The sequence below is a fragment of the Podarcis erhardii genome (genome assembly GCF_964252035.2).
Source record: "Podarcis erhardii genome assembly, chromosome: 1".
Taxonomy (NCBI): Eukaryota; Metazoa; Chordata; class Lepidosauria; order Squamata; family Lacertidae; genus Podarcis; species Podarcis erhardii.
This window is the reverse complement of record NC_138497.1, coordinates 45853247-45880837: the sequence shown is the minus strand read 5'-3', so window position 1 is coordinate 45880837 and position 27591 is coordinate 45853247. Positions and strand designations below refer to the sequence as shown.

Here is a 27591-nt window from a genome sequence, read left to right as displayed (position 1 = left end):
GTGCAGCACACATAAAAGTGCCAATTCTTACATTGAAGCATGGGAACCACTCACCCACAGTGCCTCCATTTTGCCAGCATTGTGGCACCACTGTGTCCAGGTACCAGTCCAGGAGCTGTGTGGCCTCTCCTGATTCAGATGTTATGGAGATATAGTAGTAGTAATAATAATAATAATAATAATAATAATAATAATAATAATTCATTTCTTATACCCCACACATCTGACTGGGTTACTGCAGCCACTTTGGGCAGCTTCCAACAAAATATAAAAGAACAAAATGTCACACATTAAAAGCTTCCCAAAACAGGGCTGTCTACGAAAAGTCATATAATTGTTTAGTTCTTTGACATCTGACAGGAAGGCGTTCCACAGGGTGGATGCAATAACTGAGAAGGCCCTCTGCCTGTTTCCCTGTAACTTCACTTCTCTCAATGAGGGAACTGCCAGAAGGCCCGTGGAGCTGGGGACCTCAGTGTCCAAGCTGAACAATGGGGGTGGAGACGCTCCTTCAGGTATACAGGGCTGAAGCTGTTTAGGACTTTAAAGGTCAACACCAAGACTTTGAATTGTGCTTGGATATGAAAATTATGCAGTCTATTGTGATAACTTCTTCTAAACATTCTCCACCCAATGAAACATCCTTCAGCTTGGTTGCAGTTTGTGGAGCTGCAGGCAGTTGTCAAAACAGTTGAGTCAACAGTTGGAGCTCAAGTGTTGAAAAAATTGTGATGAATATGAGAAACCGTTTTCCCACACATTATAGGGTTTTTCTGTGGCTCATCATCTTTGGCCTCTTTTGGTATAATATAGGTGCAAAGCTTGTTTCACTTGCCTTGCCGTCACCAATAGCTAGGCGCATTTTGCCTCAGTCTTTAAAGTGTGCCTTATAGTAGTTCAGCCTGGATACTGCTAGTGCATGGGCAACTGAGACAGGCTCCATGCTCTCCAGATAGTCTCAGCTGATATATCAGCTTAAGCTGGTAAAAAACACTTCTGGCCGTTGTTGCTACTTGAGTTTTCCCAATTTTTCCAGCTGCATATTGCATCCTTCTATGGGAGTGCACTCCTGTGCAAACTTACCCACTCACAATATCTCTGTCAATAGCAATTGGCCTAGTGAGCTACTAAAGCTGTGGAAGATCTCTTTGTTTATATATAAGCACCTGACCCTACTGGTGAATTGCCTCCAAGATTAAAAGTTGCTGCACATGAGCTGTAGATTTGCTATCAGTGGGTATCTGACACCTACAATAATTTTTGCGTCGATAATAGTGTGAGTATTTTTCTCCATTGAATTGTATAGTGGTTTCTCCTGTAGCTGTCAACGATCCATTATTGATAGAAGGTATATTTTGTCCTATTATATAAGTTGTAATACAGCTTTCTTAAAGGAGAAAATAATCTATTTCAATGGACTTCATAGTGAGTGTGGTCTGGCGGGGGATAAGAAACTCTTACCAATCTCTGATGAAATAATTTGGTGTTGAAGGTCAGAGAGGAGTTAGAATAAAGGAAATCTGATATGGTAAGGGTTTATGTAGAGAACACAACCTTGGCCCTGACCTCATTTTTTTAGCCTTATACAAGTCAATGGTTCTCAGCTTAACCCTCCTGCATATAGTATGGGGTGTTAAAAGGATAATGGATTATCCACAGGGCTGTTACAAGAATTAGTTTGATGTGTATGAAAGAATTGAGAAGAATTAATGTTATATTCTAATGTTGCTCATTTGAGGCAGGGATAACACTCTTCAACTGGCATAAAGCTTTACAACTTTTTAAAAGGTATCTGTTGCAGATACTTTTATTTCTAAAGGAACGTACTTACACACACAGCAGAAAGCTGACTTCACTACGTAAAAGATTTTAAAATATTTGTGTTTCGTTTGAAATTTTATTTCAGTTCTGAATTGTAAAATTGAAAAATAACTTTCTTACAATAGAGTTAGGAAGGTATTCATTTTGCCATTTTTTAATTATCAAGTTCTCATGAACTTGATAACTATTGCTGTTTATCTTTATAGCCTCTGCTTAAATGGAAGCCACCTTTGGGAGCTGGATGGTCTCTATTGACGTAGGCTTTGCATAGCAGCTGCACCACCCCAGGAGATTGCAATGAGTGGAGGAGGGGAACAGCCAGATATCCTGAGTGTAGGAGTATTGGTCAAAGAAAGATGGAAAGTGGTAAGTATATTAAATCCTTCTTATTTCCTCCCCAGATATATGAAAGCACTAGACTAAATAAAAAGAAATAAAATTGCAAGGAACCGGGTAAAAGGAAGACATAGTCACAAACTGCATCCTGTTAGCAATATATGAAAGCATAGTAATATAGAATTGGAGAAATTTCCCCGTCTTGGACACCTTTTTTGCAAATAAATACACAAGTTAGCAGTCTCCTTGCCTGTACTTTGGTGTGCTGGTCTTTTCTAGCACATTGATAGTGTCAAATAAAGAAACTCTTTCCTGAGAGTTTATTTGTTTGTAACATTGAGCATAGTGGCTGTAGGTAAGTGATGTGGTTTTCCTCAGCTTGAAAAGCACTTTAAAAAGTGCTGCTGGCTGTTGTTCATCTTTACCTTAATGTGGCCCTGTGGAACAAAAACCTCACATAAGATGCCTGTTACCTGTATTTATAAAAATATTTATATACCGCTGTATTGTAAATATATATCATAGTGGTTTGCAACAATATAAAACAGCAAACAGTAGAATTATAAAAACTTAAAAATAAGTCAAAAGAAATTAAAAACAAACATCAGTAGTTTGCATAGCCCCAGCGGAATAGAAACGTTTTCAGCAGGCATTTAACAGTTTGCACAAGAAGGCAGCCACTGAATTTATATTGGCATGGTGTTCCGCATGGTGTTCCACAGGACTGGGCAATTGACACTAAAGCAGTGGTTCTCAAAGTGGTTCTCAAACTGGTGTGGCAGTCACACTGGTGTGACTGAAGTGGATGGCAAGTGTCAGCTCTGTTAAATATGAAATATATTTGTCTTGATGAGGAAATGAGAGTTTATTTGTCTCAAATGAGGCCTAAAATAGATGAGATCACTTGGCAAAGGCAAGCTCACACTTCTTATTGAGTTTGTATACATACTTAAGGTACATATGATAGAGACTTGTTTATAATTTGGGAATGATTTATGTTCTTATGTAGCTGTATTGTTTTATACTTTCTGGATGCCCTATGATCATATTATAAAGGAGTTGTGTTCCGTGTTATAAATCAAGCAATGCTAGGAGTTGTTTCTTTTTGTTTTCCAGTGTATTTCTTATCAATAAAAAATTGGTGTTGTGCAAGCAATTTTTTATTCTGAAAGTGTGGGCCAGAGAAAAAAGTTTGAGAACCACTGTGCTAAAGGCTTGATTTCTTGTCACATTAACAGTAGTTAATAGATTAAGAAATAAAATTTAAAATGAGTCTTACATTAAGTAGGGAAAGAGGTAACTTAATAAAGTAACAGATTTAGTGGCTAGATAATATTCATAGTCTAGGCTTGTTAATTCAAAAGTTCTGTATTTTTTAAACAATGCAGAACTAATATTTTTATTCATTACAGTTCAAAAAGATAGGAGGTGGAGGGTTTGGAGAAATTTACGATGCAATGGACTTGCTTACCCGAGACAATGTTGCATTGAAAGTCGAGTCAGCTCAGCAACCAAAGCAGGTTCTGAAAATGGAAGTAGCTGTGTTGAAAAAACTGCAAGGTAAGGAGGATAAAAGATCCTTGTTCTGAATGTATGTCTCATTCTTGGAAATCTGATAGGCTCAGTGTATCAAAGTATACTATATTGGTCAGTATGGATTCCAAATATAATAAGGAAGAATTAAGATTTAGTGTGCAATCCTGTGCATGTCTATCGAGAAAGAAGCAATCCCACTGATATCACTGGGGCTCACTACCAGGTAAGTGGGCATAGAATTGCAGCCTTGCATTGAGGACAAGAATAGGGAAGTTTTACTAATTTTTAAAATAATAATGATTCAAGTTGATGATGTGCCTTAAATCTGAGGTAGGTGAAAAGATGGCAAGTATTGTTCTGAGAGAATGTGTGAGGCAGATTGAGATGTGAACCTATGACTGCTGTCCTTGAAAAACGTTGTGAAATATTTTGATCAACACAAAATTCCTGAGCAACTTCTGAAATTACAGGATGACCTAGCTTACTCTCCCTGACAGTTTTACTAAATTTAAATAGTTCTGTAGTAGAGGGAATTCCAACAGGTGTTGTTTATTCACCTGGTCACCCTAAGAAAGCTTAAGCTGTATGAATATATTTGATACTCAGCATGATAATAATAATAATAATAATAATTTATTATTTGTACCCCGCCCATCTGGCTGGGTTTCCCCAGCCACTCTGGGCGGCTTCCAACAGAGATAAAAAATACACTAAAATGTCACATATTAAAAACTTCCCTGAACAGGGCTGCCTTCAGATGTCTTCTGAATGTCAGGTAGTTGTCCATCGCCTTGACATCCGATGGGAGGGCATTCCACAGGGCGGGCGCCACCACCGAGAAGGCCCTCTGCCTGGTTCCCTGCAACTTGGCCTCTCGCAGTGAGGGAACCGCCAGAAGGCCCTCGGAGCTGGACCTCAGTGTCCGGGCAGAACGATGGGGGAGGAGACGCTCCTTCAGATATACTGGACCGAGGCCATTTAGGGCTTTAAAGGTCAGCACCAACACTTTGAATTGTGCTCGGAAACGTACTGGGAGCCAATGTAGGTCTTTCAAGACCGGTGTTATATGGTCTCGGCGGCCGCTCCCAGTCACCAGTCTAGCTGCCGCATTCTGTATTAGTTGTAGTTTCCGGGTCACCTTCAAAGGTAGCCCCACGTAGAGCGCATTGCAGTAGTCCAAGCGGGAGATAACCAGAGCATGTACCACTCTGGCGAGACAGTCCGCAGGCAGATAGGGTCTCAGCCTACGTACCAGATGGAGCTGGTAAACAGCTGCCCTGGATACAGATTTGACCTGTGCCTCCATGGACAGCTGTGAGTCCAAAACGACTCCCAGGCTGCGCACCTGGTCCTTCAGGGGCACAGTTACCGCATTCAGGACCAGGGAATCCTCCACACCTGCCCGCCTCCTGTCCCCCAAAAACAGTACTTCTGTCTTGTCAGGATTCAACCTCAATCTGTTAGCCGCCATCCATCCTCCAACCGCCTCCAGACACTCACACAGGACCTTTACTGCCTTCACTGGTTCTGATTTAAAAGAGAGGTAGAGCTGGGTATCATCTGCATACTGATGAACACCCAGCCCAAACCTCCTGATGATCGCTCCCAGCGGCTGCATGTAGATGTTGAAAAGCATGGGGGAGAGGACAGAACCCTGAGGCACCCCACAAGTGAGCGGCCAGGGGTCTGAACACTCATCCCCCACCACCACTTTCTGAACACGGCCCAGGAGGAAGGAGCGGAACCACTGTATGACAGTACCCCCAGCTCCCAGCCCCTCAAGACGGTCCAGAAGGATGTCATGGTCGATGGTATCAAACGCCGCTGAGAGATCCAGCATGTATCTCTTTTGACACTCAACATGTATCTATTCAGGTTTTTGGTTTCACTTTAATAGAGGCGTAAATTGTGGTGCAGCAGAACCAAAACAAAGCAGAGTAAAAATAAATGTTTTTCAGACCATTAATTTTGTAAGTGTGTCAGTAGTCTTGGTGATAGCTGTCAATTTACCTCATGGGATATTGGGGCCAATGGTGTGGTTTGATCCTCGCCACGTGGTCACAGGCCGGAGAGAAGAATTGTGGGAGGCAGTCACGCTCCCCTCCGTTTTTTCCTCCTGCCTGTCGCAGCAGTACGTTTCTCCTGGTTCTCCTGCTTCACCTCAGATAAAAAGCTTGCTTCTAATTTATCAGCAAAAAGCATTTTTGTTGCATCTTAGTGGCCATGTTTGCAAATCACAAATTGGGTTTATGCTCAAATCCAGGCAGTGGCAAACCTTGCTTATGTTCATCTTCATGCAACATTATCATGGGGTGAGGTGTTTCAGAGTAACTAAAAAAATGTTAACACTGAAATATGTTTACTTCCATGAATGCTAACAACTTTTGGATAATGAGGCACTGTTTACTTATGAATTGGTGCAGAGAATTAGAGACAAAGTGGTTTTTATTTTTGACAAGTTTCTTCCACATGTCTGAGTTCCTTAAGTTCTGTTTCCTTTTTTTGCCACCCAGAAATGTAAGTAATAGATTTAGGGATTTAGGGAAGCGCTTGGGGAGAGTGGGGTTAGTGAAAAGTAATCTTTCTGCCACCTCCTTCCCCAGCAGCTTCCTGAAAAGTCTCTCTTGAGAACTGGGGACCCTCCTGAGTGGGGTGTGCTGGGGTGCAGGGACTTGCTGAAAATAGGGTGGAGGCGTGTCCAGTGAGAGGGAGTCTCTGCCCAGTTTTTGGCTTATCTCCCCTTTCAGCCCCCTGAATCACAGTGCACCCCATTCAGGAAGGTCCCTTGACTTTTAGGACAGGCTTCTCTAGAGGAGGTGTTGCCTTCCTCCAACCTCATTTCTGTAGGCGACTCTGCATCCAAACTTGTGAGAAGAAAAATATGGAAACATAAAAAGTGTATATTTTATTTCTGCAGGAAAAGATCATGTCTGCAAATTCATTGGCTGTGGAAGGAATGACAGATTCAACTATGTGGTCATGCAGTTGCAGGTAAGTTTGTTACATTTATTCGTTCTCTAAAACAGGGGTAGTCTACCTTTTTATACCTACTGCCCACTAATGCATCTTTCTTGATGGTAAATTTTCCTTCCTGCCCACCAGTGCTCGATGGAAGGAAGATTCAGCTTGTGCCGTGGAACCCCCTGCTGCCCACGTAGAATCTTGAAACGCTCACTAGTGGGCGATAGGGACCAGGTTGACAACCCCTGCTCTAAAAGGATGTTCACAGATATAAATTAAATCTCCACAACCCCCTAAGAAAGAATGTCCAGCTAATGTAACAATGCTTATTTGATAGGAGAAGGGTAAATAGAAACCACAGGCTGTTCTCCATGTGCCTTATCTGAAGCAATTGCAGAGGGTGGCTAAACAAGAATGGGATTTTTTAGTGGTACCTCCATGTCTTTGGAACTCTATCTCCCAGGAAAATGTACATGGCACCATCCTTGTCATTTTTTCGGCACCAGGCTAGTACAGGTTTATTTACCCAGACTGTTGAAGGTTAAGTTGACCGCTACTGTGCTGTTCATCTTTTACAGGTGTAGAATAGATTTTTTCTTTTTGTATTGTTAGATGTGCAATTTATAAATTTTGTATTGCACATTGCTTTTAATTTGGGTTTTACTTGATTTTACTTATCTTGCTGTTACATTGCAACTACCAAACTCAATAATAACAACTGCTACTGCTGCTACAACTTATCATGCCTTGTGATCTGGGCCACCTCTTGGAAAAAAATTTTTAATAGCTTAATTGATACCCTATTCTCTTCTTGATCAGTTCAATGTACCTCTTTGAAAAAAAAATTAATAGCTTAATTGATACCCTATTCTCTTCTTGATCAGTTCAATGTAAAGAATAAATCTAATGTTGATTAATTTTGCCCATTATAAAATGATTATGAAAGCTAAATGAAAAAAATAAATATGATTGAAAATGTCTGTCTTCCTCATTTTGGATGGGAAGAGGGAAATTTGCACTGAACGTACTTTACTTTCTTGCTTTTTCAGGGTCGGAACTTGGCCGATCTGCGTCGAAGCCAAACTAGAGGGACCTTCACAATCAGTACTACCTTGCGACTTGGCAAGCAAATTCTAGAGTCTATTGAGAGCATTCATTCTGTTGGTTTTTTACACAGAGATATTAAGCCAGTGAGTTTATCCACAAATTTTGTTAGAGCCAAGAATTTAAGTTGCAACTGTTGTCACTTATTAGGAGGTGATCATGCAGTTAGAACAATCAGACAATTGGATATAAAACTATTAAGATGACAGTGCATAGTTAAAAAGCTAATCCATGATTGTTTCTTTTATATATTGATTTTCAGTAACATTAGAACTCTTTAACTGTAATGGTCTTATCTAGCAAATAATAATTGCTTTCGGTTTTAAAAGTAAGTTCTTAATTTAGGAAAGCCTAAGATGATTGCATCCACTGAGAATATATTACTCTGTACTTTATTTCAAAGTATTAAGATGTTCTGTTTAACATGATTGAATAGCACAGTCCTAGGCATGTCTACCCAAAAGTTTAAATAACTGTATCCAGTGGTAGTCCTATGTGGAGTAGTTTAAGTAATTGATTGCAGCCTTAATGTTGTATTCAGCGTTTGTCTTGTGTGGAGATTGTTGTTGAATAACATGTATGGTATTATCAATCAATATGTCTTCTTTTCCCTCCCCAGTCCAACTTTGCTATGGGACGTTTCCCTAGCACTTGGAGGAAGTGTTACATGCTGGATTTTGGCTTGGCGCGTCAGTTTACAAATTCATGTGGGGATGTCAGACCGGTAAGAAATTCTAATAAAACTTTTTATTAGTAATTTTAAATTTGATATATTGGACTGCTTTTAAAATAACTGTTTTATCCATGCTTGATGCATTATGCCAGAGATCTGAGACCCAAGTTCTAATCTGGCCAAACCTCCAAGGGCTAAGTGAGTGGGACCAAACTATGGTTTCAACAATCTATGGTTTAATGTTAATGGGCAGCATGCTGGTATGTGCTGTTACAAAGTTTTCAGGGTAATCCTCCCTCATTTTGCTGCCGCTATGCTCTGAGCAAAATAGGCAAAGTGTGGCTTGTCATGTCATACAAATATGAGCATGTGGTTTCTTTCACCCAAAACCCCCACGAGTGGTAACCAAGGTTTCCTTTTCACTTATTACTTGTTTGTTTGAGCAAAGGAAACCACAAGGCCAGGTTTGGATAACCTGACAAGCCATACTCTGACTTATTTTGTCTTGCACAGTAAGAGCAGAGAGAGGGGGAGCACCATGGTAACTTTTTGTTTTAAACCATGGTTTAATATCACATGAAAGTGAGGTAATTGTGTCAGTGAGTAGGCTCATTGTCCCCGGTGTTGTTGCTGTACATTTTTAATAACGTGTAAGGAGTGATTGGTGTTAGTGGTTTGGTGATTTAGTGCGAGATATAGGAGGGATTGGGTGGTTAGTTTGCTTGTGTGAGGTGGGAATAGAATGGGATAAGTGATACAGCATGAGTAGTGAATTTTGTACAATTTGTGTAATTGAAAAACAGCAGTTGGGTGAATGTAACATACTGTGAGTCAGGATATGACTTGGCAAGTTAGAGGCTAAGGAGGGAAAGGGGCCCTGACTCAATATGTTTCCAAAATGTGCTTCTGGATTTTGTTTTTGTTTTTATTATTTGATTAATTTGTACTGCATCACTGTTTTTCAGTTTCATATGTAGAAAAATTAGTATTTTGTTTTTGTAAAGCACTTTGTGTTAGTATTAAGCAGTATTAAGGTAAAGGACCCATGGACAGTTAAGTCCAGTTAAAGGCGACTATGGGGTGGTGGCGCTTATCTCATTTCAGGCCGAGGGAGCTAGCGTTTGTCCACAGACAGCTTTCCTGGTCATGTGGCCAGCATGACTTAATTGCTTCTGGCACAATGGGACACCGTGACAGAAACCAGAGCTCACAGAAATGCCGTATACCTTCCCGCCGTAGCGGTACCTATTTATCTACTTGCACTGGTGTGCTTTCGAACTACTAGGTTGGCAGAAGTTGGGACAGAGCAACGGGAGCTCGGATTCAAACTGCTGACCTTCTGATCAGCAAGCTGAAGAGGCTCAGTGGTTTAGAGCACAGCGCCACCCACTCCCTATTAAGCAGTATATAAATATGTAAATAGAATAATAAATAAATAAAAAAGGTGCTGGCTACTACTGACTTGTGAAACTTTTGCCTTATTCCCTGATCTCCCAAAATAAGGAATAAAAAGGTGTCTGTCTGGAGCTTATTGCACTTTCAATTAGCAACGAGCATTAGTACTTTGCATACAGCAACTAGGAGTATGTTTGCAAAGAGCTCAAAAGTGCTTTGTATGAAGGGGACAGGGTTTTTTGTTTGTCTGGGCACTTAGTATCCTAGTTGTGGAGTGAATAGGAAACTGGCAATAAAATGCACTGGAATTTGGGTGCTGAGATAAAAGGGAAATAACAAAATGGCTTCTTTAAGGTTGAATAAAATGGAACTATTTGAATAAGAACAGAAGAGCCCTGCTGGACCCATCCAGTCTAGTAAACTCTTCTCGCAGTGGCTAACCAGATGCCTATTGTAAAGCCTGCAAGCAGGTTCTGAGTGCAAAAGCACTTTCACCGCTTTTGATTCTCAGCAGCTTATAGTTAATAAATCTGGTTAAATAGAAAAATGTTTCTGAACTACTTAAAATGTGTTCAAAATGTGTTTGCTTGTTTACCATACCCATTTAAATTTTATTTATTATACAAACATGCTGCCCCAATAACATATAGATCAAACAGACCTGTGCATTCTTAGCAGAGGAAGACTCCAGAGTAGAAGGCCTACATTATTCTTTGTAGTGTGGCTTTTATGTACTGTATATCTTTAACTAACACAGTGTAACAGAATTTCTCCCCCTCTGTTGTATTGATAGCCCAGAGCTGTTGCTGGTTTTAGAGGGACTGTGCGGTATGCGTCAGTCAATGCTCACAGGAACAGAGTGAGTATTAGTACTTGCAATACCCTGAATGTTTAGTTACTGAAACAATTACAAATGGTGTGTCTTAACTTTCTGTTTCACATGTCTTTTTCCTATAGGTGATTTATAATTGTAAGTAATACTGCCTGAAATATTTAAATTGTTGGCAAAAGAAAATGTCTACTTATGCATCTTTAATCATACTGGATGATCTTAGAATGGAAATAATACTGTGACTGAAATTTGCTAAATAAATTGATTACCATTTTAATTACATGGCATATTAAAAGAGTGCTAATTAATTTTTAGTAGGTATGGATGAAAGGGACACACATGCTCCCCTCCCTGTGAGAGGTTGATATAGACTAGGGTAGGGTTTGGCTTTGCTGGGGAAATGTTTTTCTGGTGGGATGTGAGAACTGACGGAAAGGATCACAGTCTTTTGGCCACTTTTGACTTTCTTTTTTTATCGAGGTGCGCACCGACCCCTCTCACTCTCCAGGCTTCAGGAAGCTCTCCGCAAGCCTTGGGAGCCCGGCGGGAAGTCGCGCCGGTCTCCCAAGGCTTGTGGACAGCAGCCTGCAGCCCGAAACCCGGGGAGCGCAACGGAGTGCACCCCGGGCTTCGGGCAGATATCCACAAGCCTGTTCTGGGGGCTGGGGTCGGGGGAGGCTCGGGCTTCCCCTGCCCCAGCCCCGCGCCTGGGGGGAAAATAATTTTTTTTCTTTATTCCCCCCCCCCAAAAAAAACTGGGTGCGCCCTATGGGCCGGTGTGCCCTATAGGGCGAAAAATACGGTAATTTAAGGAAAGAGGTGAAACACATTTAAACTAATTGCTAGCTTGCTTTGCTTCTATGTGTACTTCTGTGAGTATATTTATAGAGTTTCTTCCCCCATCTGTTTTGAATCTATAGAGAACATTTCAACTCTTTAAGCATTGTTTTCTTACAAGTGAGTTGCCACAAAATGTTGCAGTGTAGAGTGCTTCTTCTAGGGTTCCAATCGGCCATGTCCTTTCCCAGGCTGTGCCTCATTCCATGTCTCCTCCCCTCTGGCAGTCTATTTCCACGCCCCCCAATCAGGCCACTGAATGTTCTCAGTCTGTTCTTGGGCAGTTTTGTTCCCCTCACCCACCAAGGTACTTGTGTAAGCCCAAGAGTCTACTAATCTCCTTCCCTGTGCATGGATGGTGCTGATTTATTACGATGGACAATGAAGTGTTCTTATTGGGTTGTTCGTCTTGCACAAGACTCAGGCAGGAGCAAAGAATTATGGGAGGTAGACTGTTTCCCCTCATTTTTTTCCTCCTCAGCTCTCACTGTTTTGTTGATTGTTAGTTAGCAGAGTTCTCTTTTAACTACTTTCTTCGTTATTCTTAGTTAATTAGTAATTGGCTACTTTTCCTGTCTATTGGTCCTTTTATGCGTCCTCCACTGAGGTGTAAAAAAATAAAAAAAACTTGTCTCCCTGCTAAACATCTTTCCCTGTTCTCCGTTCAGTGTTTTACTTCTATTTTCCATTAATTTCTTAATTTTTATCTTTATTTCTTGTTGCTGGCTATTGTCGTTTTGGCAGATGGGCTGCCTTTTATTCCAGCTTTTTTTGCGGTGCAGGCTGCCTCGTGCAGTGACTGTGCGCTGCTTCCCTAACAGCCTCTCTGCGCCTTACCCTCACCGTCCTTTTGGACCCTTTATTCAGCGCATTTGCTTTCCTTCAAGAATTGCTGCTTCTACAGAGAAAGAAAGGGACAAAGAAAATAAGCTTCAGCTCCTTGTTCTCCTGTCTGCTTCAGCAGCGCAAAGGGCTGTTTCAACACGTTTCGCCTGCAGTAATATTTGAATCAGCAGTCTGGTTCAGCGGCTCAATTTTCTCCCAATAAATTTCAATGGCGTCCTTAGAGTCTCTGCAAGGTTTGGGTGCCTCTCCGCATAAAAAAGTGAAATAAACGTAGAATGTGGTCCTCTGCTTCCTGCAGTCACTCAAATCACTCCTCCCATGCGAAGGGCCATCATTTTTCAGTGTTGTCAGTAAGGTAAGGTCTACCCGTGTAAACAAATCTCCTTCAGAGCAATCCATGGCTCAGCCACAGAGTGCTGCTCAGTTATCTAGTGAGATTTTACTGCCATCTGCTGGCAATACTAATAATGACCATAGCCATATCCTCTGATCCTGAGCCTGAATTTCAGGGTTTTGCTGATGACCAATTAGGATCTACTGTAATGAGCAAAGTTCAGTGCCACCAATGGGTCAAGGTTTATTAGAGGTTTTGAATGTGAACTTGTCTGCTTCTTGAATTGATCAGTTGAAGGATGCCCTTCTTGCCTCCTTATCATCAGACCTTAAGCATGACTTACGTCCCAATGCTGCCTTTCCTGTGCTTACTAAATCAAAGCTTCTTGTACGCGTATGCCACATTCTGCAGGGAATTGCTCCCCTAACCCTTTTCAAGTTATGTCTGAGGAATTACAGGAGGCTGATTTTACTATGTCATTATCTCATGCATCACTGGATGTGGAAGAAGAGGATGCGTGGGAAGAGCCACAATCTTCCAGGCTGTTTCAAGATTGTGGGTTCCATCTCTTCTAAAATTGATAGTAAAGGCAGAGCTAGATGCTCCTATGCATTTGAAAAGGACTAATGGATTGGTGAATAAATTATATTCTTTAGAGCCAGAATTTATGGCTTTAAAGAAGTCACCTTCCGTTGGTCCTCCTCTGCTGCATCTTTCCTCATGTCATTTGGCCCCAAAGGATGAAAATGCTCAATTGCATGATATTACAGATAGGAGAATTGAGTTTGCCCTTTGCGAAGTACATGAAGCTGCTTCATTCTCATTGAGAGCTTCTTGTATAGCTTCCTCCTGCACACATGCCTGTGTGGTATGGTTGGAGGATTTGCTTCATAATCCTCCTCAGGATGTGGTGCGTCACCATCAAATCCTTTCAAAATTCATAAAAGCACAAGCCTGCATGGCAGATGCTACTGTGGATGCTATGCAGTTTGCGCCAAGAGCCATATCTGCACAGGTAACAGTGTGCTGCACTTTGTGGCTTAAGAATTGGCAGGCTGACTCTGCCACTAAGGCTAACTTGTCTGTGGTACCTTTTGTGGGAGGCCAACTACCTGTACTTGGAGAGTCAGCTCTGAAAGATATTTTGGTGGAATCAAAGGATAAGCGTAAGGTTTCTTTAAGTCAGAAGGCTGATAGAAGGTATACTAGGCATTTTGTTCCATACCCCACTCAGTTTCATTCCTTTCACTGCTCAGGTTCCAGAATAGGCAGTGAGATTCAAGTCTCAACCCTTTAAGCAGCGTTACCAAGGTAGACAGCCATTCCAATGCTTTTCTGCCGCCCCAGCCACCAAGGGTGGTAAGCAGCATACTCAATGACCCTGTGTCACAACAGGTAGGGGGGTGCCTAAAATGGCTTCTCCCTACTTGGCAGCAGACCATATGATTTATTATATGCTTGAGTTTTATGGAGGATTCGTTTTCTTGACATGCAGGTTTTTTCATGTTGCTGCACATTACTTTACTTACTCTTGTTCCTGTTCCTGTTCACATGTTAGCCAGGAGGAGGTAGGCCTTGTGTTTAATTTAGTTTTAGATTTTTTTGTCATGGTGCTCCTGATTGGCAAGTCCAAAAAACTGAGGAGAAATGGTCTACCACAATTCTTTGCTCCTGTCTGATTCTCGTGCAAGAGGAACAGCCCAATCCAAATATTTCATCATCCACCTAATAAATCTACTATTCAGGTAAGACTAATCAACATTTTTAGCTGCATCTTGTCTGTCTGCTTACATGTTGAGATCAATCTTTTTTTGCTACATACTTCGCTATTGTGGCATTAGAATTTTAGCATGTGATACATTGTGATTGGTAGCACAAGAAAATGGGGAATTGACTATATAATAACATACTGTCTCTTTTTCTTTAGGAAATGGGACGTCATGATGACCTCTGGTCTTTGTTTTACATGTTGGTTGAATTTGTGGTTGGACAGTTGCCCTGGAGGAAAATTAAGGACAAGGTCTGTTGAGAAATGTACCATTGGAGATAAACTGCGGAGAATGTCTTTGAATATGTTCATGAGATTCCTTTCAATATATTAAAGTTCTTTAAAAACAATGTTTGCTTACTTCAATGCATTTGTTTTTTAATTAACATAGCCGGCATGAGTACAGAATTTCATTAATCTTAGTTAAAAATAATAAAACCCATCTTCTATACAAGGGGTTGGGAACGGGATCTGGTGATCAACCTTCCATGGTTCATTTTTGATAGATGCACAGGGCCACCCTCTAGTCAGTTATCAGTCATACATTGTCAGATTATTAAACTTAAAAGGAATAATTGGGAACACACTCTAAAAGTACTCCTGATTCTTATTTGCAGAATCTTTGCCAAGTATTCTGGCTGTTTGCCATAATAATAAACATTGGCATTGAGAATCTTTGCAGCCACAGCTTGAATTCAACCTGCAGCTGCAAAGATTCCTGTCAAATGTAAGTCCCACCTTCTGTGGGAATCCAGTCTACTTAGGAGCTCTGAGCTGAACCCAGTGTGTTTGCATTTGGTGCCAAATTAAAAAGACACCTAATTCAAACCCTGCCTGCAGAGGAACCATTGGGAGCACATTCTAGGGGTCCTGAATGTTTCTTCTCAGCCATAACTTTACTGATCTCACATCTGACATCATACGATGGCTTGTAGGCATCGCTGGAAGAAAATTGATATTGTTGGACAGATTATGCTCTCTGGTGTGCCTAATGTGGCCTGCAGGCTGGAAGTGCTCAATGTTTGTGCTACACAATCAAGCCAGTGTCTTTTAGACATAATTTAATATATCTCTTCACTATATCTGACCAGCTGTTAGTTCACCACTTGCTGTTTGGAGAAGAGCAACTTGGATCTTGGCAGAAGTTCAGTTTCATTTCAAATGGCTCTTTATGTGTTTTTAGGCTTAAGTTAACAGGGAGGTATATCCAAGAGCATTTGTTTTATTTTAAAGATGGTTCATGTTAAAGCTTATTACAGACCTTTACCTTTAAAACCAGAGCTATTAATTTTGATCTGAATAAAGATTAGAAACTCAGATTTGATATGGTTACTGAGGACCCTAATGCGTTGAGAAAAACTCATTCATATCCTCAGAACCTATCAAATCTATGCTTCAGGTAAGACCATTTGTCCTATCTGAGGTCCTACTGTGCAGATAAGAAGTTAAAATAATACAAAATATACTCTAATGGAAGAAAGAAGAAAGGAAGGAAGGTGAGGGAGACAATTTGGCACCAGCTCCAGTTGGGCTGTATTCTCACCTGGCCAACTGTATATTCATTTATTTGTTTAGCATTTTAAAATTCTTTACTGCTTTCAGTTCCTTGGCAGAGGGGTGGCATATAAATAAATAATGTCTATAAGGAACTGAAGGAAAGTATGGTAAATATTTCATTTTCCTACTTGTAGGAGCAAGTGGGCTCCATAAAAGAGAGGTATGACCACCGGCTGATGCTGAAACATCTCCCTCAAGAATTTAACACCTTTCTAGATCACATTTCTACTTTAGATTATTTTACTAAACCTGATTACCAGGTATGATTTTTTTAATGTCTTAATTTTATGTCTTATTGGAAACCCATGTCTTGTTAAACACTTCAACATGCATTCACACATCTGTTCCAATGAGTAGCAATGGCTAATTAGGTACACTATCATTATACCTTACTTTTGCCTCTTGTGTTTTGTCATATCGTACCTAGACAAATCCATACTAACTTTATTACAGAACTTCTAAAGTAAAAAAAATGACAAGCAGCTGAAGTGAATGGTTTCCTTTTTACTCATTTTAAGCTGCTTGTACATTTTTTATTGTGTCTTTATTCTGGTGTCTAAGACATATTTCAATACATTGAATATATTGATTTCCAAACACAATTCAGATGGCCCTGCATGTTTTATGCAGTGTGTATATGAAACCATTTTTCTGCAGGAATTGTATCCCTGTATCAGTTACAGAAATTAGCTGATGAGGCAGAATTCTACAATGTTCATATTTGGGTAGTTTTGCAAAGATTTGCAGAAGAAATTGGAAAGTATTTTTTAAAATAGAATATATCAAAGTGTCTAGTTCCTCATTTCTTCCATTGTATTCTTTGTGCTTGCTCATACAGTGTTCTTTTTATTGCCCACTTCCTGTTAATCCTCATGCCACAATATACACTGTACTTAACCTGTAATAGAAAACAGGTGTAAGAAAATGTTTTGCGATGACAGTCATGTAAATATAACGGCTTCAACTTATTAATGAAACCTGTCCATCATTTGAATGCTGTGTTGCCTTTTTTAACAGATATCAATATAATGTCTGCCTTTCATAGGATATGAAACATTCATCTTCTCCAAGGCCTTTGGCAAATTAAACAATCTATGGTCTTTTAAACTGTTGAGTGTCATTGTTTGTTATTATGTTGTGTAGTTTTGTGTTTTTATAATGTAAACTGCCCTGTGATCCTTGGCTGAAGTGTATAGAAATTCAATAAATAAATAATATTTTTTTTAAAAAAAAAAATCATGAATGGCGTGAAAGAACAACTTTCGTGAGTTTTCTAAATGTAACTTGGGAGCATACCAACTCTTCTCTTTTGTTTATATAGCTTCTCATGTCCGTCTTTGACAACAGTATGAAGACTTCTGGGGTGACTGAGAGTGACCTATTTGACTGGGAAAAGAGTGGAGCTGATGGCTCTTTAACAACAACCACCACTTCAACTACTCCTCAACTGCACACTCGTCAGACCCCAGCTGCCATAGGGTATGTTGGAGCATTCCTTTTGATATCATCCAGTTAATGAAGTGACATGTGACATTCTGGATAGTAGGCATTCTTTCTCTGTCCTAAGACCTTGATCTAAAGGCATCTAGACTTCTGTTCCTTACGTGATAGCATTGTAATCGTGAGGGAACCAGATGTGCTTCTTCCATAACCAGGTGTTGACAGACAAACTCTGGAGAGCTTGCTTGGAAGAACCTTTCATACTTCTCTAAAAAGTCAGTGCTTCTGTTTTGAATAGTTTTAGGAATCTGTGATGGGATTATATGTGATTCTCATTCTAAATTGTGTTGCAGCATTAAGAAAAACAGATTGCTCACTTTCCATTTGGGAGAGTACCTGGAGAGTGTACTACTACCCAGATAACTTTGTGAACAGCCTAGAGGTCTTTGTTGAATAGGTGACAAAATTTAAAACTTTGTATTAATTCTGTTGGTTATAGGTGACAAACCCATTAATGTAGTTTACATATCTCCTGACATCCCCCCCCCCCCACTTCATAGCATTGTGGCAAAATAACACAATACAGTCATACCTTGGTTCTATAACGCCTTGGTATGCATATGTTTTGACTCCCGAATGCCGAAAACCTGGAAGTAAGTGTTCCAGCTTTCGAATGTTCTTTGGAAGCTTCCACGACTTGAGTGCAGGAAGCTCTTGCAACCAATTGAAAGCCGCACCTTGGTTTTTCAACGGTTCCAGGAGTCGAACGGACTCCCGGAACGGATTAAGTTCAACAACCAAGGTACCACTGTACCAGCATTCTAATCTTGCTCCTGCATGCTGCACTATGACTAGGGAAGATGCAGAAGCATAGAGCTGCCCTTCAGTCTTGGAACTGATGGAAATGTTCTGGGTTCAGATTCCCTAAGGTTTGAGCTGAAAGGAGGTAGAGTATACAGCCAGTAGAGAGTAAAGCTCTGTTTAGAATCTCAGTGTGTGATACCAGGTCTGACCAATCCAGGTGCTTCTTACTTGCTGCCAGATGCAAAGCCTGAACCCTGAAGAGTTCCGAGGATGGCGCACACACTGTTTTACAATAGCTTATTAGATGAGGCCTGAGACCTGAAGGATCATGGTTTAAACACTTAGAGTATAGATGGGAACCTGTGGCCCTCCTGATGTTGCTGGATTGCAGCTCTCATCACCACTGACCACTGGCTATGCTGTTTTATAGTCTTAACAACATCCAGAGGAAGAAGGGAGGGTGTAACCTGTGCTGCATCCTTGAGTCAAACTTTCATATTGCAATACTGTTTCTTTGTTATTTTTCTTCTTCTTAATAGAATTGCCAATGCTACACCAATACCAGGAGATATGTTGAGAGAGAATACAGATGATGTGTTTCCGGATGAACATCTTAGTGATGGCGAGAATGGTATCCCTATCGGAATCTCTCCAGAAAAGCTACCAGAGTCTCCTGGACATCATCTTCAGGAAAAGGATGTGTGGGAGGAAATGGATGCAAACAGGAATAAAATAAAAGCAGGTGTCCATAAAGTAAGAACTATAATTGAGCAGACAATAACATTCAATTCTTTTTTGGTTCTGTATCTTAAGATTTGCTTTAATGGATCAAATAAAATCACTATATTATCAGCAAGTCAGATGTCCTGGGAAATGAAGAAGCTGGGTATGTTGGGGACAACTATGTCATTTGTCCCAGCATTTGATATATTTCTTTTAACATTAAGGTTTTATTTTCTGCTATTTGATAAAGAGTTGTTCATTCCTGAAAGCCATACGAGACCGTGAACTATATAAGATAGTGGACATCAGTGGTTTTCATAAGTTAGTTATGCTTTCTTCTGTTTGTCCTGAACCTACTGACAGCTTTCCATTTGATGACTCAAGAGTTCTAGTGTGTTGAGAGAATAGTTTATTTGTTTATAATTTTATAAACCTACATTTGCTCTTCCTTATTGTGGTAGTTCTTTTCCCCCATCACAGAACTCTCCGTTTTTAAGCAAGTATTCGTGAGGAAGATACTGTTTCTTACTGATAATTTGTTGTTATTTTCTATATCTACTCCAGCTCTATGCTAACTTTTGAGCATGGCCATAACTGTATTGTATTCTTTATATTGCTGCATCTTAGGTTACATAGTAGTATTGTGAAAATATATTCTCTTTATATATTCTTTCCAAATTTTTGTTAAATTGCTAAGGACACCTAGTTGGCATTACAGTGAGCAATTTTACTGTGGCCCCAGGCACAGCATTTGGGACATATATCAGAGTATATACTTGAAGTATATAACCCCATTTTTCATTACCTTATGTTTTCACCTTTTGACCACTGATCACAGGAATAAGCTGAAGATTCAGCTTTGTCTTCTGTGGCTGCTTGTCTCTGTAGCATATTACAATCTGTCTCCCTGATGCTTCTTTGGTCACAGCTAAGGTGGCACAAAGTATTGCTATTTTAGACAAAACAGCCCTTTCTTAGAGCAGTAATGGGACATGTAGTTCCTTCTGTGTGGTGGTAGGGATGTTGGGTAGAGTTCAGGTGTTGTTCCACAGATGGAAGATATTTCAGTTTGGTGAGCACCTCTGCTAATGGAAGGTGCCATCTCCCTGCCTCAGCTGCTTCACACATAATCTGCTCTGAAGAGTTTTGGGAACCCTTCAGAACAGCATGGAAGGTGGCACAGGGGACTGCAGGTGGGAGGTAGAATTAGTGAAAAAACTCATTGATTCTGTTAGCAGAGGCTTCTGCTAAATGAATTGTATAAGAGCACCTATAGAATCAGAGAACTGTAGAGTTGGAAGGTACCCAAGGGTAATCTTGTCCACTTCCCTGCAATGCATGAATCTCAGCTAGAGCATCCATGACAGATGACCATCCAACCTCTGCTTAAAAAGCTCCAAGGAAGGAGGGTCCACAACCTCCCGAGGGGAGACCGCTCCTCTGTCAGGACAAAACAAGGTTGTTCCATCTTCCCTGTATAGCTCTTTAAATATTGGTGTTTGCTAGTGGGATCAGCTGTGTGTGAGTGAAATCAGAAAACATTAAAACTTAATTTTTGAAAAGGGCTATCTGCTCAGTGATAGAGTATATTGTTTGCAACTTAGGGGCCTCTGTTTCAATCCTGGTCTTTCCACATAGGGCTAGGAAGACTCCTGCTTCTGTAGATTGCTGCTATTGAGCTAGGTCTAATTTGAAATAAGGCAGTTTTCTATGTTCATTAGTATCTAAACCCTGGATGTTAGGTAGTATATAGGGCTGCTTTTAGATATGGATACTGATTTGGAGTTTAAGTCCACAAGCAAACAATTTCAAAAACACATTTACAGAAGACTGCATATTAGCCACATGCAAAATTGAAAGTTCATGTGGAAATTAGTTAGTTCTGGTGGTAAATGAAGTTGAGCAGCGATCTTTCTGCTGCAGTTCTGACTACATTTAGCATTGCAAGCCTAACAAATAGAAGAACTGAAAGTGTTTTGACAGAATGAAAAGCCGGGATGCCAACAACTAAATGTTACATTTTGTGTCTTTTACCTGGTATTTTATAGTTCTCTTATGGTGTTTTTAATCACAGCATGCTACAGAAGAGGAAAACAGCCATGGACCAATTAATGGCATGCTTAATGCACCAAGCCTTGGTTCTCCAATTAGAGTCCGCTCAGAGACCACACAGCTAGATCGGGATGTTCCTCTGGTGCGGAAGCTACGATCAATTCACAGTTTTGAACTGGAGAAACGTCTGACCTTGGAGTCCAAGCCAGATACGGATAAATTTCTGGAAGTCTGGTATGCAATGGCTTTTGTTTTGCTAAGCTTTCTTAGCAGTTGCTTTGCTTATAGTGAGTCATCTTTAATTGATTAGTTATTTGGCACAGATTTCACTGTTACTCATGCCATATGCTTGACCCTACAAATGCAGGGAAAGTAAAGTCAGGTTTTGGGAATGGGGAGCCAGTAATTCATAATATAATTTAAGAAATCCAGTTCTAAAAGATTAGTTAGAACAGGGGTAGCCAACATGGTGCCCTCCAGATGTTCTTGCACTATAGCTCTCATAATTCCTGGCCATTTGACATGCTGAGTGTTGATGAGAGTTGTAGTCCAAGAACATCTGGAGGATGCCACAGGAGCTACCCCAGAACATCTACTAGAAATAGAAATGTAATGATACTGATAACAAATGGCCTAATTTGTCTACATTAGATAGTATCCTCATATTTTTCACTTAACATGGTTTACACAATCCTAATTTGCTTTATCATGTTTCCTTAATTTCTCTCAACATTCCCAAGCATGGAGAAGAAGAAAAGAGAGTTGAATCCTGGCAAAGAATCTGCTGTTGCAGCTTTTCAAAAACCACCCATGCCTCCAGTTGCTTCCAGTCATGAGCATGTTTGGCACTATGATGAAGAATACCTACCTGAAGCTTCCAAGCCCATTTCTGGCAGCTCTCCAGAACAGGGTGATGGTGTTGTCAGCAATGGATATGTGGCAGTCAATTTGAGTTCCTGCCAGCAGGAGGTTGACTCCAAGGAATGGGTGATAGTGGATAAAGACAGAGACTTGCAGGATTTCAGGACTAATGGAGTTTTAGGGCATAAAACAACTGGAAGCCCCTCTGATGAGGAGCCTGAGGTGCTTCAAGTCCTTGAAGAGCCCCCACAAGAAGATAAGCTTAGAGCTCATACCAAGAATACAGCTATGGGACCAGCATTGGATCTAGATATTGAGTGTCATGGTACAGCCGCTTCTGAACAGTTTACAGATCAACTAGAACTCCCAGTTGGAACTGCTGGTCATCTTCTTGCAGTCACACCCACAAGCCTAATGGAGGCTCAAGCAGAAGGGGCTCTTACTCCAGTAAGTGAACTGTTAATAGCTGTAGCTCATCTCTGTTGTATTCAGTCACTGTGAGAAATCTTTAACTGAAAGCATGAGAACTGAAGCTTAATCAAAATACTGCATAGAGATAATATCCTGCTTGCAGTCAATTTAAGAAGAGTATGATAGTTAACTGCACTTTGCAGAAGCAATTTTTCAGGGTTTAGCATGTATTTCAATAACATCCATAACTCTCAATTTTGATTTAATTAAGATACATGCTAAGAAAGCACAAGAATGATGGCATGTTTGAGAATTATTGAAAATACAGTCGTACCTCTAGTTACAAACTTAATTCGTTCTGGAGGTCCGTTTTTAACCTGAAACTGTTCTTAACTAGAGGCTTGCTTTCGCTAATGGGGTCTCTTGCTGCTGCTGTGCCGGCACACGATTTCCATTCTCATCCTGGGGCAAAGTTCTCAACTCGAGGTAACTCTTCCAGGTTAGCGGAGTTTGTAACCTGAAGCGTTTGTAACCTGAGGCGTTTGTAACTCGAGGTACCACGTAATATGCAATGACGTAATATAAATAAAGTAAAGCGAGATGAGCGCTGCAACCCCAGAGTCAGTCATGACTGGACCTAATGGTCAGGGGTCCCTTTACCTTTAATATAGATAATGTTGTTCTTTTATCGCAGAAAAAAGTGGCTTGTTCAGTTCCAAAAACCACTTTTGAAATATAAAAAACATGAGGAATGCACCTAGTTTGAATAATTACCTGATATAATTTAACTTTTATTGAATTCTATTTTTATCACCAGAGGCCAGTAACTGTTGGTTGTAGATACTGAAGTATTTTGAAAAATATTCACCCACCCACCCAGGTGTAAACTGTTGTTTCAATTCTCTGGTTCTTCACAGCCCTCTGTCTATTCAGTTCTTCGTCACTTTTGCTTACTTTGAAACTCTTAACCTTTCTCAACAGTATAACTCTGTCTCTGTCTGTTCTAATCAGCATCATGTGGCTGCCAGTATTTACTCTTTGTAATATTGGCTACTGGAAGAAACAAAGTTCAAAGCTACAGAGAGCAGACCGAAATAAAGTGATCTTTATATATTTGAAGCATTTTCTTTTTTCCTTGCCATGTTGTTCTCACAGCTCAACTCACTTCACATGCTGCATTTCTCCATCCCAAGAATTTCAAGTCCCATCCTCCGTACCCTGAGCCCTATAACCCACCTCACCACCCACCCGGACCCTGTGAAAGAGGCTGGCTTTCCAAGGAGTCAATCAGGAGACAGCCACTCTTCCTCTTCCTGGTCAGCTGCCCGTAGGCAACTTCCTGTCATTCCCAGTGGAAACAAGTTCCCCCCTGTCATTCGCATCTCAAAAGCACAACTTCAGCAGGTGAATGCATCTTCATCTAAGCAACTACACTGTGTCAGTCATTTGCCATGTTTTATGGGTTCTCAGCTACTTTGCATTGCTCAAAAGTAGACTTATGTACTCTAAATACTTACCTTTTGAAAACATTGGTCTTGAGAAATAAAAATAATAACTTAAGAGATGTAAACTTCAGACAAAAAGCACTACTTAAATATGCAGAGGCTAGAGCAGGAAAAATCCATTAAGCTGATTTACTATGCAGAAAATGAAATTTCTTAATTTTAAGAACTGCTGAATGAGAACCTCTGTAGTTTTAACCTTAGGTTAAAGTACTGTCAGTAGATAACAGCCAGGAAGCATAAGTGACTTGAACATTTTTTTAAATGAATATAATAAAGTAAGTGTGTGTGTGTGTGTGAGAGAGAGAGAGAGAGAGAGAGAGAGAGAGAGAGAAGGCATAGGGAAGTTGTAGCCTGTGGTCAAATTAGGCCCAACAAGGATCCTAATTTGGTTCACAAGGCCATTTCTTGCAAACCACACCTACCTATCCCACACCTGACAACATATATGACATTGGGGTAAATTAGGTAAAGATGAGGCCAAAAAGAAATAATTGGATGCTTAAAGTACACTCTTGATTGTCCCTTGGAAAGTGGGGCTCACTAACTCTACTGACAGTGAGCGTGTCTGCAAACAAATTATTTTCCTCTGTAGACCAGCTTTGCATAGAGCTTTGCTAGTCTGCAGAGGAAAACTGACCATTTGCAGGCATGGTTTGAATCCAAACTATGTGTGCAAACAGACAATGCAGGACTTGCTGTCAAAGTGCATCATGGGATGTGTGGGAGGTCAGGATCTAGCCTACCGGCTGGAAAAAAATATTGACTCTTGTGTTTGAGTCTTATTTCTCAATTGATAGAACTAACAAAATTGTTAGGTATTTCCACAACGAATAGGAAGCTAAAGTGTATTGTCCAGGGCACTAAAATGAATGGTAGGAGTATGTAGCATAGCGGAAAGTAATATAGAAAACGCTGAGAACCTAATATCCAAGCTATTTTTCTTTCCAGGCAAAAGTACTAGTGTTCAAAATAATAATAGCATTTAGAATTGTTAATAGCAGCTGAGGAACTTATACATGAAATGACTATTAAGCAGTGTGGTTTTAACCTCTCATTTTAATCCATCCCACCAAAATACTGCCGTGCGTATAGGACATTCCAGCAGAGCTCTTCATTTTGCTTTATATACAAAATAACATTTGTTTCAATTGTCATGTTCTGTCACTGGATTAAATCATCACTGTATTCTGTGCTGCAGCATGTAGATTTACTTGTATATATTGAACTTGGATACTATTAGTTTGTTACTTGGTTTCTGAATTTTTTTAATGCTGAAACTTCAGTAGGGTTTAATATTATTGCTACTGGGAAGACTATAATCAAAATCATGATCCCATCATTGTCTTAATACACATGTTGCTGCAGTCTTTCTAAAGCTGAGCAAGTCTTAGTCTGGTTAATTCCTGTATAAGAGATAGCCTTGAATTTAATGAAAGAAAGCATGGGTATATATGATCGGCTTTTAGAAAGATAATGTTTCAGAAGCTCAACTAGAATAGTACTGTGTATCATATTTTGTGTCCTGAGGCTAGAATGCAGTTTTACTTTTCTAATACAGTATATGTCTAACAAATGGCAAACATTGTATCAGATAAATTTCTGGCAAGATAAAAATAGGAAAGAACATTTAGTTCTTCACTAAATGAAAAGCTAAGGAATACACTAGACCAGTTGTTCCCGGGGGTGGGGGTGGGGATGAATAATGCCACCTTATTGCCCCCAAACTTCATTGGGGAGCCTCCATTGGTTTCCGGTTTCCAAAAGGCCAAGGCACTGTATACTACCAGTGATGAATATTCCCTTTTGGGCAAGGTGCTCAAAAAGGTGGTGGTGGTCCCGCATCAGACAAGTTTGGAGAAAACTGGTTGCTTGGATCTATTCCTGGCTGGCTTCAGGCCTGGTCATGGTACTGAAGCTGCCTTTGGTAGCCCTGGTGGATGACATGTCGTGGGAGAGAGATGGGGGGAGACCCTGTTCGTTGTCTTTGATCTCTCAGGGGCTTTCAGTACTGTTGACTTTGGTGTTCTGGAATGTCTCAGGGAAGTGTGGGGGCACTCTGTTTCAGAGGTTTTGCTCATACTCCTAGAGTTGTTTCCCAAATGTAGCTATGAGAGGCTACTCTTCAGCACCATGGGAGTTGTTCTGTGGTGTCTCACATGGTTCCATCTTGTCCCCCTTGGTATTAAACATATATATGAAGCCTCTGGGAGCTGTCACCAGGGGATTCGGAGTTAAGTTCTATCAATACGCAAATGACACTCAGCTCTGTCTTTCTGTACCATCTGAATCAGGAGAGGCAGTTGAAGTGTTAGACCAGTGCTGGAAGGTGGTGGTGGGCCAAATGTTGACCTAGTAAACTGAATCTGAATCTTGAAAAGGCAGAGATGTTATGTATCCTGAGTTACCACATCTGGGTTTGGGGTAGACCACCTGTCCTGGACAGGGTTGCACTTCCCTAGAAGGAGTAGGTCTGCAGCTTGAGGTGCTCCTGGGTTAAGCACTGTCAGTGGAGGCTCAAATGACTTTGGTGACAAGGAATTTTGCCTTTTTACAGCTCTGGCTAGTTCACTAGCTACAGCCCATTTTGGACATAAACGACTTGGTCATGTTGTAGTATCTTCCAGATTAGATTATTGCAATGCTCACTATGTTGGGCTGACCTTAACGATGACTTGGGTACTTCAATTAGTTCAAAATGGGGTAACCAGATTACTGACTAGCTCCTCATAGAGATGCATCTGGCATCTTCATTACACGGCTTTTGGTGAATGCTGAAGACACACCTCTCTATCTAGCTTTTGATATCTGAGGTGTATATTTTAAGGACCCACCTTATTTCAGGGGTTGTAAATTATTTTCAACTGTTTTCAATATTGTGTTTTTTAATACTACTACTACTAGTAGTAGTAGTAGTAGTAGTAATAGTAATAATAATAATAATAATAATAATAATAATAATAATTAATAATATACAGCATAAAACAAAACTGACAATGAGTAAACTCCACCTGCAGGCTTACAATATAAACAGACACGTGGAAAAATGGAAGGAATTAGGAAAAGAAAGCACCAAGGAAGAAGACAAAATATAAATTAAATATAAAAGACTTTAGCTGTGGAGGTGTAACTTCCATAACCTTGAAAACAATTGTACTGTAAGAATACATTTAACTCTACAACTTTCATACTTCAAATAAAAAGGACCAGTGATTAAATCCCAAAGTTTAATCTGTTTTAGTCTTTTAACTTTTGTATGTTTTAAAGTATGGCTGTATTTTTTTCCTTGATTTTATTTTTTTATCTTTTTGTAAGCCTTTTTGAGGCTTTTTACAATCAAGCAGTGTATAAATTTTATGAAATAAATAAGTTCAATATTACAATATTGGGCATTAACTTCATAGGTATTTCATTATTGCGGGGGGGGGGGAGCGCATATGCTGCCCTTCAAACTTTTTTTGAATTTGATTTGTTCAGCCCTAAAACCCAAGAACACTTCAGTAGATGATAATGGAATTAGGGGGATGGAAAAGAAAAGCTTTTGTCTCTCTGTTACAGCAAGAAGGACCTTTGTTCTGTTACCTTGCTTAACCTGAGCATGAACAAATGGCTCCTTGAAATTGGTTGCTTAGTGCAAAGTTTTCCAGTTGCTGGAGTAGGGAGGAAAGCCCACCGATTTCTTATACTATAGCAAGGCTAACCAGCAGTTCTGGCTGCTCTAAGCTGTTTTATTACCATAATGCCCTTTAAAAAGAATCTCTAACGATAATGAGAAGGCCTCTTTTAAGTATTGACTAG

At 40.2% G+C, this 27591-nt stretch overlaps 1 protein-coding gene across 2 annotated transcripts in view; it reads left to right on the top strand.

Moving 5' to 3' along the window:
• TTBK2 (tau tubulin kinase 2) overlaps positions 1–27591 on the top strand; it is a 48383-nt gene that overhangs the window by 7847 nt on the left and 12945 nt on the right. For both annotated transcript variants that reach the window (XR_014151041.1, XM_081839525.1), the window contains exons 2-14: positions 2028–2187; positions 3570–3717; positions 6611–6684; positions 7704–7844; positions 8378–8482; positions 10620–10685; positions 14603–14695; positions 16135–16260; positions 17322–17479; positions 18784–18997; positions 21042–21253; positions 21760–22327; positions 23447–23695. Coding sequence is in view for 1 of the 2 variants with exons in the window: in XM_081839525.1 (XP_081695651.1) it covers positions 2119–2187; positions 3570–3717; positions 6611–6684; positions 7704–7844; positions 8378–8482; positions 10620–10685; positions 14603–14695; positions 16135–16260; positions 17322–17479; positions 18784–18997; positions 21042–21253; positions 21760–22327; positions 23447–23695 (2223 nt within the window). In the remaining variant the exon portion in view is untranslated. The remainder of the gene's footprint in view (positions 1–2027; positions 2188–3569; positions 3718–6610; positions 6685–7703; positions 7845–8377; positions 8483–10619; positions 10686–14602; positions 14696–16134; positions 16261–17321; positions 17480–18783; positions 18998–21041; positions 21254–21759; positions 22328–23446; positions 23696–27591) is intronic.